Here is a 22,004-nt window from a genome sequence, read left to right on the forward strand (position 1 = left end):
AATTTCATCCACAAGCTTGAAACAACAGAAAATACATTTTAAAGATATTTCACAGCGATTTGCATGATTCTCCACACCCTCTGCTTACATGGACATTCCTCATCTTGTGCTTAAGGAGTCCAATTGATGCCTTTTGTCTTTATTTCAGAATTACATTTGCAGATATTTTTATATAGATGGATATGCTTAATTACAAAGCATACATTTGACATGTATCTCAGCCAAATTACATCAGACAAAAATGTTCTTAGGTGCGGAACAAAAGGACGGACAGGTAACATTGCTGGACGTTAATTGACGGTTAGGCCTTTTTTTTCTTTTTTTTATGACAGTTTGCAGTGAAACATGTAAAATGTTATATTCTCAGAGCCGTTTGACGAGCCAATCATAGGTGGGCTGTGAGCTGTAAGTGAACCCCTCAGCATTTATCTGGGCCTGCCTTTGTACCTGGAGACGGTCACCATTGTTATCAACACCAGAGCAGTGACAGAGAAAGTGAGTGTGTAAGAGGGTGTCAACCCACCACCAGGCAAGCATGCGTCACAGAGGAGGGTGTCGTTAGCATTTCAGCAGAGCAGTCAAGCATGCAGATGATTTGCATGAGGCTAATTATACAGTATTACAGACAGGACAAAAGTCAACTGTTCTACGCCTGTCACTGACACAATGTAGTGACTCGTTTTTCTGGGCTTTTGTTGGGTTATTTCCTCCCTCTTAGCAGCTCATCACTCTAAGATGACAGATGTATAGGTGGATCTAATTTGCTCTCATATGCGGTGTCTTTCTCCTGTTGTGGCTCTAAATTCAGGGCAGATTCCGTCTGTAAGAGGCTGCTGTGGTAATTAAGCGTTTAGTTTATCAGGCAGAACGTAAGCATCTGGACCCGTGCCAAGGCCACATGGATGGGTTCTCGACCCCTTGGTCTCATGTCCTCCACCGTGGTGAAGCGGGCAGGCAGCTCTGTGTCAGAGACGTTAGCGGAGAGATGGGACAGGGGGGCGAGCAAGGAGTGTGGTGAGACCATGTTACGTGAGTGGTAATGGATGGAGAGATGGGACAGGGGGGCGAGGGGACGGAGCACAAGGCACCCAGTGTGCTATGTCCCCTCCAACACTGTGTTGTGTGTTCCAGGCCTGGCTGTTTGTGTTTGTATCCAGCCTCATCCTCCTTCCGCGGGTGTGTGTGTGTGTGTGTTTATATATGGGAGGTGGTGGTGTGTGTGTTTGTGTGTTGTTCGAGGTCCCTGCTTGAGCTGTTTAGGGTCGATGAGGCAATGCTGCATGTTCAGCTCTAATCATTCTCTGTCACACTTTCTCTTTCTGTCTGTTTCTCTCTGGGCGCACTTTCTCACAGTATACACACGCAACCGGGCTGTGCTGGGATGCCTGTGTGCTCTGGGAGTTGACTGCTCCTGCTGACAGGGCGAGATGGCAGGATTAGACTGTTTCTATCAGAGAGACATTTCTATGTGCTGTGGTTCAGGTATGCAGCATGTATTATGGATCTGCGCGGCAGGGTCCAACCGAGGAAGGAGAGCTGAACAGGTCTGCCTGAGTTTCTTTAGCAGGAGAGAAGGAGAGCGGCAGGGAGAGAGGCTGGAAGAGATTTAGAAAGGAATGAGGGAATGAACGTAGAGACAGACCCCGTAGCGCTCCTGAATTCCTACTGAGACTATGGAATCCAGACTATGCCTCCTGCTTATTCAGATTCATACATTTAGGCTGGCTAATGCTTATCTGGTTACAGTGGAATAGGGCAGCTCTCCAATGGAGTCTCTGGGTCCGAGAGGCTAGCGGAGAGATAGGAGAGGGGTGAGAGGAAGGGGTGTTACCCCTTCTCCCACCCCCACTCTTGCCCCTCCTCTACTGTCCGATGACCCTGTTCCATCTCTCTGTTCCCCTTCCTCTTGCGCTGTTTCTCCTCCAAAATGGCTGTTGCTCCTCTTTCCATCTCTATGTAACTCACTTTTCTCTCTAGGATATCTGGCTTGTGTTTCTGTCGTTTTCCTTGACTTCTCCTATGAAGCTATGTGGTGACAGAACTGATGCAGAGTGACCTCCATAAGATCATCGTGTCCCCTCAGCCCCTCAGTTCAGACCACGTCAAAGTCTTTCTCTACCAGATCCTCCGAGGTGAGTTCCCTTGGGCACGCCGCCCACTCTCAGCTCTTATTCTTAACACGTAAAGGTGGTTTTCAAAATATGAACTTGAACCGTCAGGCCTGACGAGTGTGTCATCTGCAGGACTGAAGTATCTGCACTCAGCTGGCATCCTACATCGAGACATCAAACCTGGCAACCTCCTGGTCAACAGCAACTGTGTCCTCAAGGTTGGTCTGCTGCCCTCTTCCATCCTGCGGCAGAGCAGCTACTCCACTGAGACACCGTATTATAGCTGTGAGGCCGGGTTGTGGTTGGAGTCTGTCCTGTGGAAGTGTATCTGAAACACACACACGTACAAACACACACTGGCTGTGTGGCGCCCTGAGTCTTTCTAGCCTGTGTTTCCAGGGGTCTGGAGCGCCAGTGAGACCTCTACAGTACATGGTCTTGGACTCCTGACATACACTCTAAATCTTCATCTTGGTGCCTGGCCATAGAGGCCTTTTCAGGGTTTATGACATCCTTAAGCTCACTCTCCTTTCCCCACAGACAACTGGGAGGGGTGATCGTCCACGGGTGGGGGAGGAGGAGAGATTGAGGGAGAGAATGGATAGGAAGAAGGCGAGGCTGAGAGACCGGGGAGAAGAAGAGGGTGTAAGAGACGAAGAAAAGGGGAAGACAGGAGGAAGTGAGAGAGAGGGGGATAAAGAAGTGAATCAGTGATTTCTCTGGCTGACTCCGGACGACAGATTGTCTCTAGCAGACATTTACTCATTTAGCTCCTAATTCTCATTTCCCAAACGGGAAACCTTGTGAGCTATTTTCAGTCGGACCCTACCCTGCCTGCCTGTTTGATTCGGTGCGGTCTGTGCATGATGTCACTGTCTCTCGCCAGTCTTCCACTGTTTTATAGAGGCACTCCTCATTTAACAATTTCTGATGCTGAACTTGATGAACTTCTAAAAATATCTCTTAAGCAGCATCTAGTCAGTCTGTTACAGTTTTGTGCACACTGTTGGGCTCCAATCATCTAGAGCAGGGGTGTCAAACCGGTTCCACGGAGGGCCGAGTGTCTGCAGGTCTTTGGGTTTTCCTTTAAATTGGTTCCCAGGTCAGACCTGAACAACCAGGTGGGGGTAGAAATTAACCAATTAGTGAACTCATTAATCAATCAGGTACAAGGTGAGAGCGAAAACCTGCAGACACTCGGCCCTCCGTGGAACCGGTTTGACACCTGTGATCTAGAGTAATATGACATGCTGTAGCAGTGCAACCCAAATGCAGCTCTTCCCTTTTGGTCATTCTGTCAAAAATTTATATTTAGCTTGGATAAAATGAAAACTGCCGTTAGCACATACAGCTGTGCTCTCCTAAAGTATACTGGGATGGAGGTGGGAGTGAGTAGTGTGTTCTGCAATAGAAGAGATTGGCGCTGGTTTGGGGTCAATTCTGAATTACTGTCATCTTTTTCAATACCGACAAAGATATAATTAAAACATTTATTTGACCAGGCTCCATAGGAAACTGAAATTTAATTTAAACGGAAAAAACACTCCTATGGGGTGTGTAAAATTCAAAATTCTGTTCAAATTCAAGAATTGATTTGAACTGGAATTGTAGAGAAATTCAGAATGGAACACAAACCCTGCGGTGATCCACTTCAGTGAGTATTTTCATTTGAAAATGTCATTAGTGCTGCAGCAAGTCTTTCTGAAATAGCTGCTCATGTCTTGAAGAGCTGGGGGGGGGGGGGGGGGTGGTGATATGAGGCAACAAAGAATTTCAGAGCAGCTCGTTAGTCTGTTTATGAACCATCAAATAATTTATTTATTTTCTTTTGTATCTTTAGTTGTATCAGACAGTGTTCCCATTCAGTCACATAACAATGGAGACTGAACAGTCTTACGAAGCTACAAATTCATAAATTGCATATATATAAATATAATAAAACTACTTTGATCTTACTCTTCACATTGATTCTGTAATAGATCTTGCAAGAAGTTGCATGTCTCTAAATACTGGCTGGATTGGGTGGGCTTGATGGGTTTTTATGGATCTTGTGACATGAACACATTCTTGTTTCTCTCCAGATCTGTGACTTTGGTCTGGCGCGGGTGGAGGAGCTGGATGAGTCTCGTCACATGACTCAGGAGGTGGTGACCCAGTATTACCGGGCGCCAGAAATCCTCATGGGCAGCCGCCATTACTCAAACGCCATCGACATCTGGTCTGTGGGCTGCATCTTTGCAGAGCTCCTGGGCCGACGCATTCTCTTCCAAGCCCAAAGCCCCATCCAGCAGGTAATGCATATTGTCTTGGGTGTCTTACGGTTTCTAACTAAAACTCTACACCATAATACTTGCTAATTCTTCATTGAATACTTGCTTCTCTACTCCAATCAGTAACATAATGAATAATTTCCTTCCTTTTGTCTGATTTTGTAGCTGGATTTGATCACAGATCTGCTGGGGACTCCCTCTCTGGAGGCCATGAGGACCGCGTGTGAGGGGGCCAGGGCTCACATCCTCAGAGAACCACACAAACAGGTAGGTGACAGCCACGTCGACTGGCTGCTGACAGCTACTTCCACAGCCTCCTCCACTCTCCGAATGCGCTGCGCTGGGCTGAACCGAACCCTGATCACAAGCCCACGCGAGTGGCCCCCTTGACAACATACCAACCGTTTGACCTATACAAATGGTGCCAAATGGAAAGCCCCGTCTGTGATATTTCGAGCTGTCAGTGAGTTGTTGTGATATGTTCTTATCTGTTACACAGGGACGCAGATGAAGGCTGAGTGGTTTTTTTTTCTGTGGTAGAACAACATGAAGTTTCAATCAGCAATGCTCTCAGTAATCACAGATGGGCCGACATATAGCAGGACAGCAAGATTGCCATCTGAGTGTGGTCAATGTTTTGTTCCACCTCATTGTTTCATTGATTGATTTTATTTATAGAACATGGGTTCAAACCCTGACTGAAAGTCCACGTCCATGTGATCCTTCCCACCCAGCTCATGTCTTCATTACCATGGCTTAGTGGGTCGGGTCTCTGTGAATGTAATCACGTAGCCAGTAGCCAGTGTGTGGATGATATTGGTATTGGGTGTGTGTGTGTGCTGCGCTTCGGTCTTGGCTGGCTTGGTTGGGTGATGCCCTACTGGGAACTGGAACTGCAAATGAAGGACCCTGGGCTTGCCCCCTGCCTCCTAATCGACCCACAAGCTTTACCCAGCCCCGGCCTCCTCTCTGCTGCATGTTTGTGTGTGCCGGCGTCCGTGTGGTGTGCATTCATACAACCCTGAACGCTCCTGTAAGCACACACAGACATTTGGATGACCTTGATTCTGGTCACGCCCTCCGGTGTCTCCGGAAGGCCAGGCGTGCGGCAGGATGTTTTAATCATGTCTATTGACCGACGTTCAGATTACAGAGCCGAGTCTGGGAGGGTGAGAGTTGGGAGGACAGGATGGGGGCGATGTGGGGGGGGGGATCATGTTCCCGGCCCCCAGTGCGGTCCCAGGACACAACGTGCCATCGTAGGGGGGTGGGAGGGAGGGTAAGGGCTTGGCGGTGGTCAGATGAAATGTATGACGCTGGCAGAAATGCAGGGGAAGGACATTTTAATCTGGGGCTCATGTTACATGGGTCTACCTGAAGGGCAACCCTTCTGTGGCCTGTGGCAGTTTTTTGTGGATGTTTGTAGTCTTTACAACAAAATTCAGTACATCAAATCTCTTTGGAAGCCCTGGGATGAGCTGTTTTTCGTATACAAGTTCAGGTAACAAGAAAATGATGCATGCTTAGGTAAACAGCGCATTTTGTTCTGGTTCGGTAGAGCTTAAAAGAGCGGCCACAAAAAAAAGAAATGCCTGTGGCGGACAAAGCATGGATTTCTTCCTTTGGGGAACTCTTGACCATTGCTTTTTTTTCAATTCAAAACAGATTTCTTTAATGCTTTGTTTCTGTTATCTTTGAATTGTATAAAAAGGTGAAATTTTTATCTTGTCAGAAACATTGGAGGTACCGTTCAAACGTTTGGGGTCACTTATATAGCAAAATGAAATATATTGATTGATAAGGTTAGAAATAATGATTTTTAATTAAAATAATAATTGTGTTCTTCAAGCTTCTTCCCTAAGTAGTTCTTGTATAATTTGGAGCTTGCCTCCACCATGCTTGACAGATGGCATCAAGCACTCCTCAAGTATCTTTTAATTTCGTTTCTTCTTTGTGATCCGAACATCTCAAATTTCAATTTGTCTTTCTATAACACCTTTTTCCAATCTTCCTCTGTCCAGCGTCTGTGTTCTTTTGGCCATCGTAATCTTTAATTTATATTGGCCAGTCTGAGATGAGGCTTTTCTTTGCAACTCTGCCAAGATGGTCAGCATCCCAGAGTCGGCTCTTCACTGTTGACATTGAGACTGCCAGTTGAGAACCTGTGACTGGCGTCTGTTTCTCAAACTGGACACTCTAATGTATTTGTCCTCTTGCCTAGTTGTATCCTGGGGCCTCGCACTCCTCTTTCTATTGTTTAGAGAGAGTTTGTGCTGTTCTGTGAAGAGAGTAGTACACAGCTTTGTACGAGATTATCAGTTTCTTGATATTTTCTCACATGGAATAGCCTTTATTTTTCTGAATAAGAATAGACTGATAAGTTGTTTTTGGCTATTTTGAGCCTGTAATCAAACCAACAATTGCTGATGCTCCAGATACTCAACTAGTCTAAAGATGGACAGTTTTATTGCTTCTTTAATCAGCACAACAATTTTCCGCTGTGCTTACAATTGCAAAAGCGTTTTCTAAAACAGTTTTATTGTTTCTTTTAAAATTATAAATTTGGATTTGCAAACACAACATGCCATTGGAACACAGGATTGATGGTTGCTGATAATGGGCCTCTGTACACCTATGTAGATATTCCATATCAAATAGCAATTTGCAACATTAACAATGTCTACACCGTATTTCTGTTCAAATATGGTGTTGTTTAAATTGACAAAAAAATAGCTTTCCTTTTGAAAACAAGTGACCCCAAACTTTTAAAAGGTGTTGTATCTGAATTGTTTTTATTAATTACGTAAGGACACCTGTACGTCCACTGCCAGAATCCCATTAAACAAACCTAAGAAACCCAATAAATCAACTCAGGTAAGTTTTTCTCTCAGGTATGTTTACCGAAGTCCAACATGGCTTGTAAGCGCCCTAGAGGGATTCCAAAGACACCTACGTGTAATTTAGAGTTCTTAATAGCTAATAGCTCCAACCAATCGAAATCGAGAGAAAGATTTGTAGGAGTAAAACAGAAGCTCTTTGTAAGTGCCAACCAGTAATATTGGACACCAGAGGTTACTTGTATAACTATGAACTAAGCAGCATTGCAGTCAGTAAGACAGGGTCATTGGTGCTCTGGGAAGGTAGTCGGAGGGAAGTAGAAAATATGACATGAAGTCTCTTCATATTTGAGTCATTTAGCTGACTTTCTTATCCGGAGCGACTTACATACATTATTGATAACATCATTTAGTACTTGCAGTCATTTTTAGGAGGGAGGAGTTGGTACAGGGAGACAAGTCCCACTTAAAAGACAAGGTTTTCTGAGCTGCTTCGGGGACCTCATTACAGCTGCTTATTCTCCCAGGCAGAGTGTCCATGGAGTAGTACAGCCACTTTGGCTGCTTCCCACTACACTAATGTAGCTTCCTGTCCTGTCCTCACCTGCTGTCTTTCATCTAGGCTTTGTGAGACGACAGGAAAAGGCTGATTCCAGGGAGATGTCGGCCACATCACCCCTACTCTGTTTTCCCGAGCAAAATGTAAATGAGCTAGAGAGGAGACACCCCTTCAGATGCTTTCTAAATAAATCTGTTTGAGGATGGCTGGTGAAATGAAAGCATTTGGTCTCTGCTGTATTCCGTGTTAGCAATCAAGTCCCCTCCCATACTGCTGTGGAGGCTTGGGCAGTGCAGTAACCGAGCCAAATGAGTTCAGGAATCTGAGGAGAGCTTGAGAACTGCTAAGCACCCCCTCTGTCCACACGCATGCACGCAGATGCTTAATAGCAAGTACACTGACACACATTTCACTTTCTCTCTCTCACTGACTCACTCTCACACACATACACATACACGCACGCATGCATAGACTCGACAACCACTGTGCTTTGCCCTGAAACTATAGCTAAGCTAAGTCCAGCCTTTTCTGCTGAAACAAGAAGCCTGAGTGCCAATCTGCTGTCACCTGAGCTGTCTGTCTGGGTGTAGCAGTTACCAGAGGCTTCCACACTTTGCTGCAAAGTGTATCACACGGCCTAGCCTCCGTAACCACGCACGCACAATTCTAACTAACGGGGCTTCCGTTCCTTCTAATCTTTGAGTTGAACAGAGGAGAAAGAGCTGTGGTTCTGAACCTTTGACATGGCGGTTGCTGTTATTTTATTCAGCCATGAGTGAGCAGACATTTTCTGTTTGTAAACTGTCTATATTAACATCATTTTAACTCAGTTTTTTTATGCGCATCTACATCCCCCACCCACCCACACCCACAAACAAACCCAGTAGGCAATGGGACAACCCGTGACAAATATATTAGCCTGTGAATCAACTCAAGGGGGAACTTAAGTCTGCATAAATAGGGCCTTTATCTGAGTTCCTTTGGTTAGCCTAGGCCTGTAGAGCAGTGTTCCTCCTCATTGATATATTTCATTATATTCATTGTCTTCTTTATTCATTCTCTTTATTGATCACACTGTTCTTGTGTGTGCACACCTATATGATGTGGTCTGATGCACTGCTGTGCCTGTCTTAGGTTGCCCCAGTTTCTAAGGTGGGATCTTATCCATCTTTGGCTAACCAGCCCTCTTCACTGGCCACTGTATGAGGGCCTGGAGTAGGAGGTACAAAATAAAAAATGTTGACAAACACCATATTTCCCTCCTTGAATCCTTAGGGATTCCACTTCCTCAATATCATGTCATTCAATGCAAATTCCTCCCATGGCTGACCTCCAGTGACCACCCCAGATCACATACCCATATACAGAGGCGTTGCTAGGATCACAATACATTCAGGGCTCAGCCCCGCCCACCCCCCGGGACACAAAGGACAGGGTTCTGAATGTACATGCTAGAAGAACATTTTGATGCGCATGCTAGCGGCCTATACGCAAACATGATCATAATGCTTGATTGTAATCATAGATGAATAGATCAGGGGCTATTTTTTATTAGTATAATTCTTTGTAAATTTGAGATCCGGGGCTGTTCATTAAAGATCCAGGGCTATAGCCCCGGACGCCCAGGCCTAACGATGCCACTGTCCATATATGTATACATACATTAGCTCACTTATGCTTAGACATCCAGATGACATCCATACATACCCATATCCAGGTTTAAATACAGTACCAGGCAAGTATGGACCCACCTACTCATTCAAAGGTATTTCTTTATTTTTACTATTTTTAACATTGTAGAATAATAATGAAGGCATACAAATTATGAAATAACACCATTACCAAACATAGTTTGGTAAGAGTAGCGGGTAGGTAGCTGAGAATTTCTAAAGCACTTTTTTTATATAGCAGTTGTCACAAGGTGCTTTTACAGATACCCAGCATGAAACCCCAAAAAGAAAACAAAAACAGAGTTGATGCATAGTAGCTACGATATTCTCCCTAGTAGGGTCGACATTTAAGAAGAAACCTAGAGAGGCACCAGACTCTGAGTGGTAGCCAGTCCTCTTCTGGCCTTGCCACGTGAAGAGAATACGGTTACAAGACATTTTGGGTCACATAAATTTTTTTGCGTGTACAGATGACAAGCATGTCAATAAATGCTTGTGAGCTGTGTCCAGTCTTTAAATATAATCCAAGTCAGCTGTATAACCAGGTGGACAAGGACAGGGACAATCAGGTGGGATTTGGGCAGTGGCATCAGGAATATTCAGGCAGCAGCTTAATCTGCAACACAACCAGGACTTTGGACAGAGACAGCTACAGGTCATTCAGGCCTGGTAGTCCTGAGGTCCAAGGCCTCATGTCTCCTAAGGTTAAACAAAGTTATATAGCAATCCTTTGATCCAAAAGGATACCTGCCCTAATCCCTGGCACAATGATATAGCAGTGTAAAACTAGGGACTGAGGCAACTGGGTCCAGAGGCGCTGTGGCCTTTTGTGAAGGTAACCCTGGACATGGGCAACCAGGAAGTAACTGCACCCACTTTGCCAAGCACTAGACCAAGAGGGACACCAACCAAACGCAACAACCCTGAAAGAGCCCACAGAGTTCAATCCCATTACACAAAGATGGCAAGGGGGAACAAGTGTAAGCCAGTCACTCTGCCCCGAATGGTGTTGGAGAGAGGATATCTCAGTGGAGATTAGAGCTCGCCAGTCAAAGACAGCAAAGGTGGCTTGTAAATCCAGTGCCTTTCCTTTCAACTTCACACCCATGGGCCAGACTACACTTAATCATAGACCTTGCTGTAGAGATGAGTCTTTAGTAGACACTTAAAGGTTGAGACTCAGTCTGAGTCTCTCATCTTAATCAGAAGATCATTCCACAGTAGTGGAGATCTATGGGATAAAGCCCTGCCTCCAGCTGTTTGTTTAGAAATTGTAGGTACAGTAAGGATGGCCTGCATCTTGTGATCTTAGCGTACGTATAGGTATGTATGGCTGGACCAATTCAGAGAATGAAGTACGAGCATGTCCATGTGATGCTTTGTAGGTTAACAGTAAAACCTTGAAATCAGCCCTAGACTTAACAGGCATCCTGTGTAAAGAGGATAATATTGGAGTATATAATAATTTTTGTTTAAGTTAAGATTGTAGCAGCTGTGTTTAGCCCTGAAGTTTATTTATTCTCTGATCAGGGTAACCGGAGAGAAGAGCATTGTATTGGTGTCCAATCTTTCCAAAAGAAGGGAGTGATCAATGGTGTCGAAGGCAGCAGTAAGGTCAAGAAGCAATAGAACGGATCCAGAACCTTTGTCTGATGCTATTCAAAGATAATTTACCACCTTCACGACTGCAGTCTCATGCTATTATGGGGTCTGAAACCTGACTGGAGCATTTTGTAAATAGTATTTGTCTTCAGGAAGGAATTGATTTTCTGGGAAACAGATTTTTCTAAACTTTTTGAGTGGAACGGGGGGTTTGATAAAAGCTGATCATTGTTTAATTTATCCAGATCGAGGTGAGATTTTTTTAGCAGGTGGATCCACTCACTTGTTTGTATTGATTCATTGGACGCAGGCACAGATCTCCTCTCCACGGGGGCTCCTCTGTTCATAGAGTGGTGTCACAGATCTCCTCCATGGGGGCTCCTCTTGAGTGGGGTCACAGATTTTAGATGAGGCTTTATTTCTGCTACTTTTTGGTGAGTTAGCAATTTATTGCTGAATTTATGCTGAACATAAGCGGACCAGGCACAGGAAGTAGCTCCTTAAATAGTTCAGTTGAAATCTGGTCCAGTTGACAACTGGTGGGTTTAGAGCTCATTACTATTTTAGTGAACATGTAGATCAATACCGGATTAAATAGTTCAAGTGTCCCCATTGATTGCAGGTCTGTGCATATATGTGCATTCTCAGGACAACTGTGTTTTTGAAGACTGTGCTTATATAGAGAAGTCTTTCTAATGATAATTATCTTTTAATCAAAAAGTTTGTATTCATCACTGGTGAAGTGAACACCCAGTTCATTTGTTTCAAAAATAAATCTGGGTTATTTTTGGTTTACCTCAATCAGGTTGGAAAAATTGGCTGATCAAGCAGATGTGAACACTTCGGTATTGCTTGTCTAAAAATGTCTTACTTGGTGGAGCGCAAATTCAGTTTACATTTTCTGAAGGCTTCCTTCAGTGCTCTAGTATTGTCTGTGTACCAGGGAGCAAGTTTCTTTTTGTGTATTTCCTTTTTTTGTTTGTGGTGCAACCAAATCTAAGGTAATATGGAGGGTTACGTTTACATCCTCAATTAGATTAACAGATTTATTTACTCTGTCATCCTTGGGTTGGTGGAGGGATTCTGGTGGAACAAAAAAATATCTTTAGGTTGTTCAAATTTTTTATTTCTTCTTTAAACATCCTGGTTTGGGGTGCAAGTTGGTAAGTTGTTGTGGTCCAATATTTAAAGATTATGAGGGGAAAAAATGATATCCAGAATATCTCAGTCAATTATGGTGTGTTATTTTGTTGTTTAGTTTTGTTGGTGCCCAATTAGAGGCAGCTGACTGGCATTAACTCTAATTGGGGCTCCTATTTAAGTTTCCATTTTCTAACCGATGGTGTGGATTATTGTTTGTGCCTCGTGCCCTTTAGCTCTTGGTTGCTACCGCTCTTTTTGTTGTTTTGTTCAAACACCATTAAAGGAATGTTTGCTCACTACCTCTCTGCGTCTCTCTAGGGTCCTGTTTTCCAACTATGACATATGGCTTCAAAGGCCTGTTGAAGAGGGTCGTTGGACTTTTCTATGTGAATATTGTTTGCCGTGATAACAAGGTTTGACAGGAATTATGGGATCTCATTGAGGAACACTGTGTATGGTCCAGGTGGTCATCAAGTTTTACCAGAATATGAATCATGTTTTAAAAAAAAAAATTCAAAGAAATGGCAATATCTTGGACCCAATGAAACTTTTATCAGAATAATCAAGTAATATCAGTTCCTACCATCAACATCCTTCAGTTTATTGATTTTTTTGTAATTATAAATAATTTTTAAAGCATTTCATTCAAATACATTTCAGTAGCTTGGGACCAATAAAATGTGAATCCATGTAACCAACAGTAAGCTTCAAATGGATGAGGCTTTAAGTCAGAATCAACAACAGGACAGCTTTGGCGAATGACAACAAGCAGGTGGATCCACTCACTTTCCCTGTTTGTATTGATTCATTGGACACAAGCACAGATCTCCTCTCCTCAAGGGTTCCTCTGTCCACAGAGTGGTGTCACAGATCTCCTCTCCACAGGGGCTCCTCTGTCCACAGAGTGGTGTCATAGATCTCCTCTCCATGGGGCTCCTCTGTCCACAGAGTGGTGTCACAGATCTCCTCTCCACAGAGGCTCCTCTGTCCACTGAGTGGTGTCACAGATCTCCTCTCCAAGGGGCTCCTCTGTCCACAGAGAGGTGTCACAGATCTCCTCTCCACAGGGGCTCCTCTGTCCACAGAGTGGTGTCACATCTGGGAAAGGTATAACAGGGCCCAGTTAGATCTGTTCACTGAATTAGAAAAGTCTGTAAAACTAAAAGATTTTGATGGTAAGGCAGTTGTCCTTGCTACATTTTATTGGGTCTGGTCTATTGACATCTATTTGAATATATATATATATATATATATATATATATATATATATATATATATATATATATATATATATATATATATATATATATACACATTTGTTTTGTTATATATTTGTTTTAATGAAATAATCAGAATATTAATTTACCAAATAAGTAAAACTAAATTATGTTGATGTTCTTGAAGCTATATCTGTTGATTAAAATATTTTTCAGTCAGAGCTATTGACTATATGTTATGGAAAATGCTTTAAAAACGATTTGTTCTTCAAAGGCAGCAGGACACGGGCACAGAGGTGACTAAGCAAAGGTTCTTTAATCCAAGACTTTCTGAACATACAAGGCTCGTGAGATACCGAACATAACTGCATGGACGTCACTAAATAATGACACCACACAAGGACAGGAGGAACTTAAATAGGGACATGATTTCGGATAAACAAGGTACAGGTGAAGACTAAACTAGACAGGTGAAACCAATCAAAGAAACATAGAAACAGAAGAACAAGAACATAAAGACACTGAACATACAAATGCAACAGTCAGCATGTCACAGGGCGTGAACAGCTGTTAAAGCTACGTTATGTTGATGGTTGGGCAGTTGTGCCTAAAGCTATATCTGTTGGTTGTATGGACAAAGGTTTTGAGTCACAGCTATTGACATTTATTTGAATAAAAATGCTTTCAATGAGTAATAAATTCAAAAATATAAAAATTGTCAAACTAAATTATGTTGATGATAGGTCTGATGTCCCTGAAGCTATATTTGTTGGTTATATGGATGAAACTTATTGGTTCTGAACCATCAACATTTATTTGAATAAATAAAATAATAACTTCTTAAATATAAAAATTGTCTTAAAATATGTTGATGATAGGTCCGTTATCCCTAAACCTATATCCTTTGGTTATTTGGATCGAAGGTATATGACTGGTAAGTAGACATGACTGTTAAGTCGTCTTTTGAAAATTGAATGCAACAGTGAAACAAGGGAAGTGTTGGTTGCCTGCTATTGTCAGCAGATTCAGAAAATGTAGTTGCTGTCTCTCTGCCAGGCTGTGTTGATGAGGTATTGATGATTAAATCCTGAATCTTCAATTGCAAGTTAACTTCACCGCAGTGCAACACCTCCCCCTTTGCGGGTGCACCGGGGATATGATCACTAGTGTAGCCAGGAGGACAGGCCTCATTTAGGGTGGTGAGTTCATCAGGCTTTAGCCAGGTTTCACACTGACCAATTATATCCAGTTTATGGTCAGTGGTTAATTCCTTAATTGCAATTGCCTTCGAAGCGAGGGATCTAACTTTAGGTAGTCCCATTTTGAGATGTGGGGTGTTATTATGGTCTTTTTTCTCATGACCGAAATGGAGGAGGGTTTTAATCTAGTAAGATTACTGTGGTTATCTTACTAGACCTTGTTGTACTTTGCTCACGCTAGATAGAGTCAGTCTCAATGCAGAATACTACACTCTGACTATGCTATCGAGCAGAGGTTAGCAAACTAAGGCCTATGGGATGAATCCAGCCCATGAGGCAATTCCATCCGGCCCGTTGTAGGCAATAAAATTGTTTTGAGGGGAGAAAATAACAAACCAGCCCATTCTGAATTAAATGATTTAGACATTATAATGGACCTACTGTATAAAAGTTTTGATTATTTTTCTGGCCTACAAATCATTTATGATTAACAAATTACAAAACAAATGTGGCCCTCCATTGAATTTAAAAATCCTGATGTCGGCCCTGAGGCAAAAAGTTTGCCCCTTCCTGCTACAGACGGACTCCACTATCCTAGCAGGGCTTGAACTGCACCCTATCTCATTGTACAGCTACAGGAGTGAGGCTCCTGTCTATGTTCCTAGATAAAATAAGAGCACCACTCCAGCTAGGATGGAATCCATCACTCTTCAACATGCTCATGCACTGCTTTGTAACCTCTGACTGTTTCATCCTAACACCTTTCGTGCCAACATGAATAACTATATCTCCGTCCTCTATACTTGCCAGTTTTAGCCAAGTTAGTACATATATAATGAGTAAATTCAGAATTTTTTTGGCACATGGCCACGTGGCAAGCAATGCACAGCATGTCAACACAAAGCAAACAGGAAGTTGTGTAAAAGTAGTAGACAATGAGATCACAGAGAAATCTTTCCACTTGCAATTACCAGCTGGACAGCCATTGAAGTGTATTTTTCCCAGTTATGTTATGAATTCTCATTTCCCTATTGATTACGAATGCAGACTAGGCTATGGAGAAAATGTGTTATCTCGCGACAGGGAGAACATTGCAGACATTCCTGATTAATTAACAATACTATGCTTATGGGTGGGTTATTTACAACAAAACCCAGTCCTGAAATGAAATGTAGGCTGCCAATGAACCTGCACTTAAATTCGTAGTGAAAATACTCTACTGGGATATTTGGCTGTAAAATGTTTGTTACCATCTACATGCTTCCTTCATTAACATAAATGCAAAGGATAAAGTGATGCAACATTTTTAGGCAAATCTTTGGTTTTTCTTTACAGCTCTAGTCTGTACATGTGTGTCAAGTACCTGTATGCATCAACAGAGGGGTAGACGTTTGTGGAAATATCACCATGCTGATTAGGTGACACATTTTTGTCACAGTGTAAAGAACTGTTCTTGTGTGGGGGGGGATTGAGGAGAGGGTGGAATGCAGGAGGGAGAGGACCAGGGTCACATGGGTTTCACCACACAGGAAGCCCAGCTTGGTGGTGTGCTGAGTAAAATCCCCAATGCTATGGCTGAAAAAGAGAGCTGAGAAAAAACTAAGTGCACAATTTTTTCTCGTAAGTCAGGAAGGGAGGTCTGACTTACTGCTCGTCTCCCCTCCTCCCACACTGTAGTGTTCTGTCTGTCTGGCTTGTGGGTTTCTTTGTCAAACTAAAACACGTTAAACACTGCACTTTGTAAAGCAAGGGGGCCACATCAACACTTGTTTGATGCAATGTGTGTTTGGGCAGGTGAAGTCCTTATAGTACTGTGTAGTACAGCAGTAATCGTTGTTTTTAGGTTAGCACTAGTGTATTGTGAATGTTAATGACAGGGATGTTATATAAACCATGACATATTGATCATCTCATCTTTTTATGACTTCCTTTCTGGTGATCATCAATCATCTTTGCATGAGATCAGCTCTACACTATGTGTGGGAGATGAAATGGACAGAAGAACGGACAGACAGACAAAATTGATTCTTAAAGGATCTACGCTAGTTTGCTTTTAGATAAACATTTTGGCCAATCCATTCCGTAGTCCTTTTTTGTTTTAGTTTCCAAGATAACCCACACACCTCTAGCCTGTGGCTCTAGGGTCCTTGAGAAGCTGGCTGTGGCCGGGTGAGAAAGGGAAGCCTTGACCTAGCTCAGTCTGCATACAAAAACAAGGCCTTGAGGCACTGACACATGCCGACTATCTCTAGCTTTCCAGTCAGTTGCCATGTATGGAGGCACCAGGGAAACTCTACTAAATTCATTGTTGAACTGCTTTCTCAACCCAGTCTCAATAACTACTGACGGCTGGATGCAGAAAACACCAGGCAGTCTGACTTTCTCAGAAGGGTTTAGAGAAAAACAAATTGTAAAAAAAAACATAAATAGAGCTGTAAAAATAATCTTAAATACAGGCACTCAACTTTCAGCGTGAAATATCAGTTTTTTCTATTTCTTTGTCAAGACGGTGTGTTGAAAATGGTGTCAGTTCTGAAAAAAGACAATAGTTATAAAAATCTAAGAGTTCATCGAAAATAATAGCATTGGGCCTCATTCACCAATATCTTCCCATGTTTTTTTTTTTTTAATTTATTCTTGAGAAAGCTCCTAAGAAAAGTCTACATCAGGTTCATGAAGTGTTCTTAAACCACATGGGTTCGCACCTATGTTCGTATAATGATGAATCCCACTGTCCTCGTCAATTGAAAGCGCGTGCCAGTTGTTCCTAATTAGCATGGGTAAACGCCCCTCCAATCTCCATAAAAGGGCATTAGACTTCAGGGATTTGTCTCAAATCGCATGCTTGCATGATATATAGTATGCCAGATTAGTATGCCAGATCATTATTATGTCCAGCTAAATATTCAAATTTGGTGTGATGTTAATGTGTGACAAACTCTTCTAGTGTTGAGATTAAATTTTATGACGAGGTAGTATGTCCCAGTCGGTCCTAATACTGGCGTACTAGCTTACTATATACATAAAAGTACATACTTCACAATCATCCGCAAAGTACGTACGTAGTATGCTATTTGAGGTGCATTTTGAGGAAAGGATGAACTTAAATAGGGAAGGTGATCAGGAACATAGGTGAAGGCCATAACAACAATTAACAGGTATCTGTGCTCCAAAGGTTTGTTGCATTGGGTGTACCTTCAACCTTTTACTTTTTTTATTTCTCATTCCTTTAAAAAAATAAAATAAATAGGAATCGCCCTTGGGCTACAAAAGACTGTAACTGAATCCAACTTTTCTTAAGTACAATTCACCTAAATGACTGTTCGTTACCGAATTATCAAATATGTAAGTTTGGTTAATCAGTGTAACATATCAGCTCTAGATACTTTAATTACTTATTATCATGTGTTGCCTTTGAGCAGAGCCTTCAGTGGCTCTCTGTCAGGGTCTTCTTTCACACAGTTGGTTTCTAACTGCTGTCTAGTCTGAAATGGCGCCATGGCCATTACGTCACCAGTCCGTCTTTCTGCCCGTGCCATCATCATGGGACAGAGGTTGCCTGATGCCTCACCCTGAATTGAAATCCGCTGCTTTTATCGATTGCTAAATACATTGTCTGAAATTGCCACCCTCGTTCCCGTGAATTGTAATTGAGATCATCTGCCATTAGATCTTCTCTAACAAAAAATAAATAAATCAGAGTATCAAAATTGATTAGATCATCAGTTGGCCAGAGTGCTGTGGATGGTTAGTCAGGCAAGGACAGAGGTCCAGACCAGCCTCTCCTCCCCCTTTCCCCCCTTCATCTGTCTGGAACGTCATCCCCTGCTAATCCCTGGCTAATGCCTACAAATGCTACTTTGCAGCACCGCACTCTCTCTCACCCCAGCACTGTGCCCTACACACTGCCACCATAGCAACTAACAAAGACACACACACACACACACACACAGAGTTAACAGTGGAAATTATACTTTCTGTGACCTGAAAACTTGGTTACATTTTTTATTATTACGTTGGAGTCTTCACACATCGCAATCAACTCAGTGGAACACAGACACACTGAAAGGCACATGCATGCTCAGTCAACATATCAGGTCTATTGTCTTCCTGAGGCGGAAGCTCTGAAAGCCCCTCTTCCCTTTCTCCTTCCCTGCTGGGGAAGTATAGTACTAAGTGTTGTGACATAAATTCATCTCTTGATGAGCTTGAATCACCAGCCGGGGCTTGCATCTGCTCGCATTGGCAAAACCTAATCAGGGACAAGAAATGATCACCGGTAGGCTTTTTCAATCAATTTTGTGTTGGGAGAGAAGGAGGATAATTAGTGTAAAAATAACTTGCTCATTGTTCTTTGGTTCCACCTCCTGGTAGAGGTCAGCCACACACAGCGCCAAGGGACCCTCCTTTGATGGGTACTTTTGGCAGCAGCGTAGATTAGGTGTGGAAGTGAAGGTTTGTTGAGTTGTGACGGGCTTTGAAGCCACTGATTAGATCCGCAACTCAATTCAGTTCAAACCACATTGCAATATGCATTCAGTAGCCAACCCTTGACTTTTTTCTTGTCACGTTGAATCACAAGGTTTTTTGGTGCTGTAAAAAAAAAAAAAAAGAGTAGTACACTCCCTTCAAAGGTATATCCTATATATTTCAAAATATGAGAGATGTTGAAATGTACATTTCATGACATCAAAGGTATCTTCACAATTCTCAAAATCCCATTATACTTGACATTCTGGCATTATAAGGCATTTTGTTTGTCAAATTTGACTGTACCTTCCTGTTGTTGATTGACTATAACTTCCTGTTGTTGTAGCCATCACTCCCTGTCCTGTACACCCTGTCAAGCCAGGCCACCCATGAAGCTGTCCACCTCCTATGCAGGATGCTTGTGTTTGATCCGGTGAGTACTTTGTGTGCATGTTGGGACGTTATACTCCACAGTAGATACAATGTCATTTCTGTCTGAGCAAAGAAACAAAAAACCAAAATCATGTCTGCATTACAAGTAATATTTCAGGGATTTAAAACACACTATACAAGAGCTTTGACTACTGCTCAGAGTGAATCAGGTACTTAATTTTTTTTTCTCTCTGAAGAACCCGTTACATTTTCTTAAAGCGTTTGACTATTTCCTTCTGGTAGTACATAGTTTACCGGGTAATCCTGGACATCACTGTCACTGACTTGAGTCAACAGTCCAACCTGGGAATGAATGATGTCGCTGGCTATAATAGCAAGCTTTAACCTCAAGCCTGTGTCCAATCGTGGGTCAAGAATTGACAGACCCCCAGTGAATGTTTTCCAGTTTAACACCTAAAGGGCTTTGCCTTTGACCCTAATGCCCTGCAGCGTTGCTTATCCACTGTCCTATGCAAGGGAGGTTGGTTGATCTTAACCAACCTTCTCCATCCCAGGTCATGTAGGCCTTCCCTGTTTTCCCTGTTTGTGTGCATCTTCACATTTTACACACTAACCTGATGGGGACCGAAAATGTCCACAAGGATTTTAAAAGGAAAATATGACATTTTGGTAACCCTTTGACGGTCCCCAATGCGGGAAAACCACTCTCTGTGTGCGAGCTTCCTGGTGATTCTGAAGCTCTATCAGGTACAGATTTTTTTCTTAACAAGGCCTAGCGGATGTAGAATTGTTAGATTTTTCATTCGTGTGTACAGGTTTGTCTCGTTGAGATCTGTCGTGTAGAAACAAGCTGACGTTTGTCAAAACCAGACAGCCGCGTCCCTCCCCCTCCATTCGTGGTCCGCTACTCGACAGCAGGACTTTTCCGACTAGTCAGCGGGTTATTCAGTTGAGGCTAACGCTTTTGTCAAACAGGCCATTCTATCTGGAGTGGCAGAGCAGCACTCCGCCGTCGGTGTGCGCATGATCTGTGGCGTGTGTGACGGGTGTGTGTTCGGTCTCCCCCCACCCCCCCAGTCAAAGCGGATCTCAGCGAAGGACGCGCTTGCTCACCCCTACCTGGACGAGGGCCGGCTGAGGTACCACACCTGCATGTGTAAGTGCTGCTACACCACCTCCTCCGGCCGGGTCTACACCAGTGACTTCGAGCCCGTCACCAATCCCAAGTTCGATGACAGCTTTGAGAAGAACCTGACCTCCGTGAGACAGGTCAAAGGTGAGTCTGTCCACCAACCAGCGCAGGACATAGTGTTTTTAGATTGTTTTCTCTTTCTTAGGGTTAATTTGAACTTCCACTTTAAAGAGTGCGCGAGTTTGCGCACATTATTTTCGAGCTTTCGTTTTGCTTGTGTTGGCACACTGATTGGTTAGATGTTTGCATGCCTCCCTTTGTCCTGGGGTACTTTTACTGATCTCCCTCCTCTTCCCCTCCTTTTTTCCAAGTGGAAGATTAGATGTGTGCAAGCACACCGAACTCAAATGTGCTGGAGATATAGATCAATATGACCAAGATCTACTGAGCCATTTGGCCTATCATTCTCATATATTTGTGTACTCTCGTGTTTTTCCACTGTGTGTGGACGAAGAAGAAGCTTTAGCTAAAGCTGATGTGTTCAGGGGTGTTAGATAGACATCATTAAAGCCTTATCCCAACTTAACCTAGTGTTACGGACGTCATTCTACCGCTTAGTGAGCACCTCTTCCTCGACTGTTGGTCTTCCTCACACTGGGCTCGAACCAGCTTACCTCTGCTTTGCACCACACGTGAACATGTTCAACATTCCAACATGTTGAGCCAGCCAAAGGACACTTGGATAGCCCCATCTGTGACATTTCAAGCTAAACGAGGAGTGCGTTCCAAAATGATGAGTAAACAGGCACCTTTATGAATGCCTGAGGTCACAATTGATTCCAATTAGCCCTGAGAGCATGTTCCCAACATGCCTCTGTGTGTTAGTCATACACCCAGAAGCAGCACTTCTTCCTATTTTTGTTTGTTTGTTTTTTCTCACTGTCTCTTTCGCCCTCTCTCTCTTCCATTTCTCACACTCTTTCCCTCAGCCTCTCTCTTTACACATTTAAAATGTATCTTCATCACCCTCTTCTCTTACTCTCTCAAACTCTCTCCCTCTGTCTTTTTCCCTACTTCCACCTTCCTCTCTCCCTTCCACTTTCCCTCTCCTTATCTCTCTATCTATTTCTCTTTTTCTCTCTGTCCTGCCCTCCACTTCTCCATCTCTCTTTTTCCTTCCCCACCCCCCCATCTTTCTCTCTGCGGGGAGACCCAGATCAGTGGTGGCCTGTCAGTAGGTATTAGTGAGGTTGTCTTCTAAAAGCAGGCTTACTCTAGAGGAGGCCTAAAATAAACCTGCCCCCCCCCCCCCCACTTCCCTTACCCTCCTTCTTCCCTTCTGCTCTTTCCTTCTCCTTCCCACCACTCTCTCCACTGACTCCTCCTCATGCCCGTTATCCT

At 43.2% G+C, this 22,004-nt stretch overlaps 1 protein-coding gene across 2 annotated transcripts in view; it reads left to right on the forward strand.

The window, feature by feature from the left end:
- The window catches only part of nlk2 (nemo-like kinase, type 2), a 106,552-nt gene that overhangs the window by 81,737 nt on the left and 2,811 nt on the right, over positions 1-22,004 (forward strand). For both annotated transcript variants that reach the window (XM_010876297.5, XM_010876208.5), the window contains exons 4-9: positions 2,026-2,132; positions 2,244-2,329; positions 4,193-4,402; positions 4,547-4,648; positions 19,425-19,511; positions 20,549-20,747. In XM_010876297.5, coding sequence (XP_010874599.2) covers positions 2,026-2,132; positions 2,244-2,329; positions 4,193-4,402; positions 4,547-4,648; positions 19,425-19,511; positions 20,549-20,747 — 791 coding nt within the window. The remainder of the gene's footprint in view (positions 1-2,025; positions 2,133-2,243; positions 2,330-4,192; positions 4,403-4,546; positions 4,649-19,424; positions 19,512-20,548; positions 20,748-22,004) is intronic.

This window comes from Esox lucius, chromosome 1 (assembly GCF_011004845.1).
Source record: "Esox lucius isolate fEsoLuc1 chromosome 1, fEsoLuc1.pri, whole genome shotgun sequence".
Lineage (NCBI taxonomy): Eukaryota > Metazoa > Chordata > Actinopteri > Esociformes > Esocidae > Esox > Esox lucius.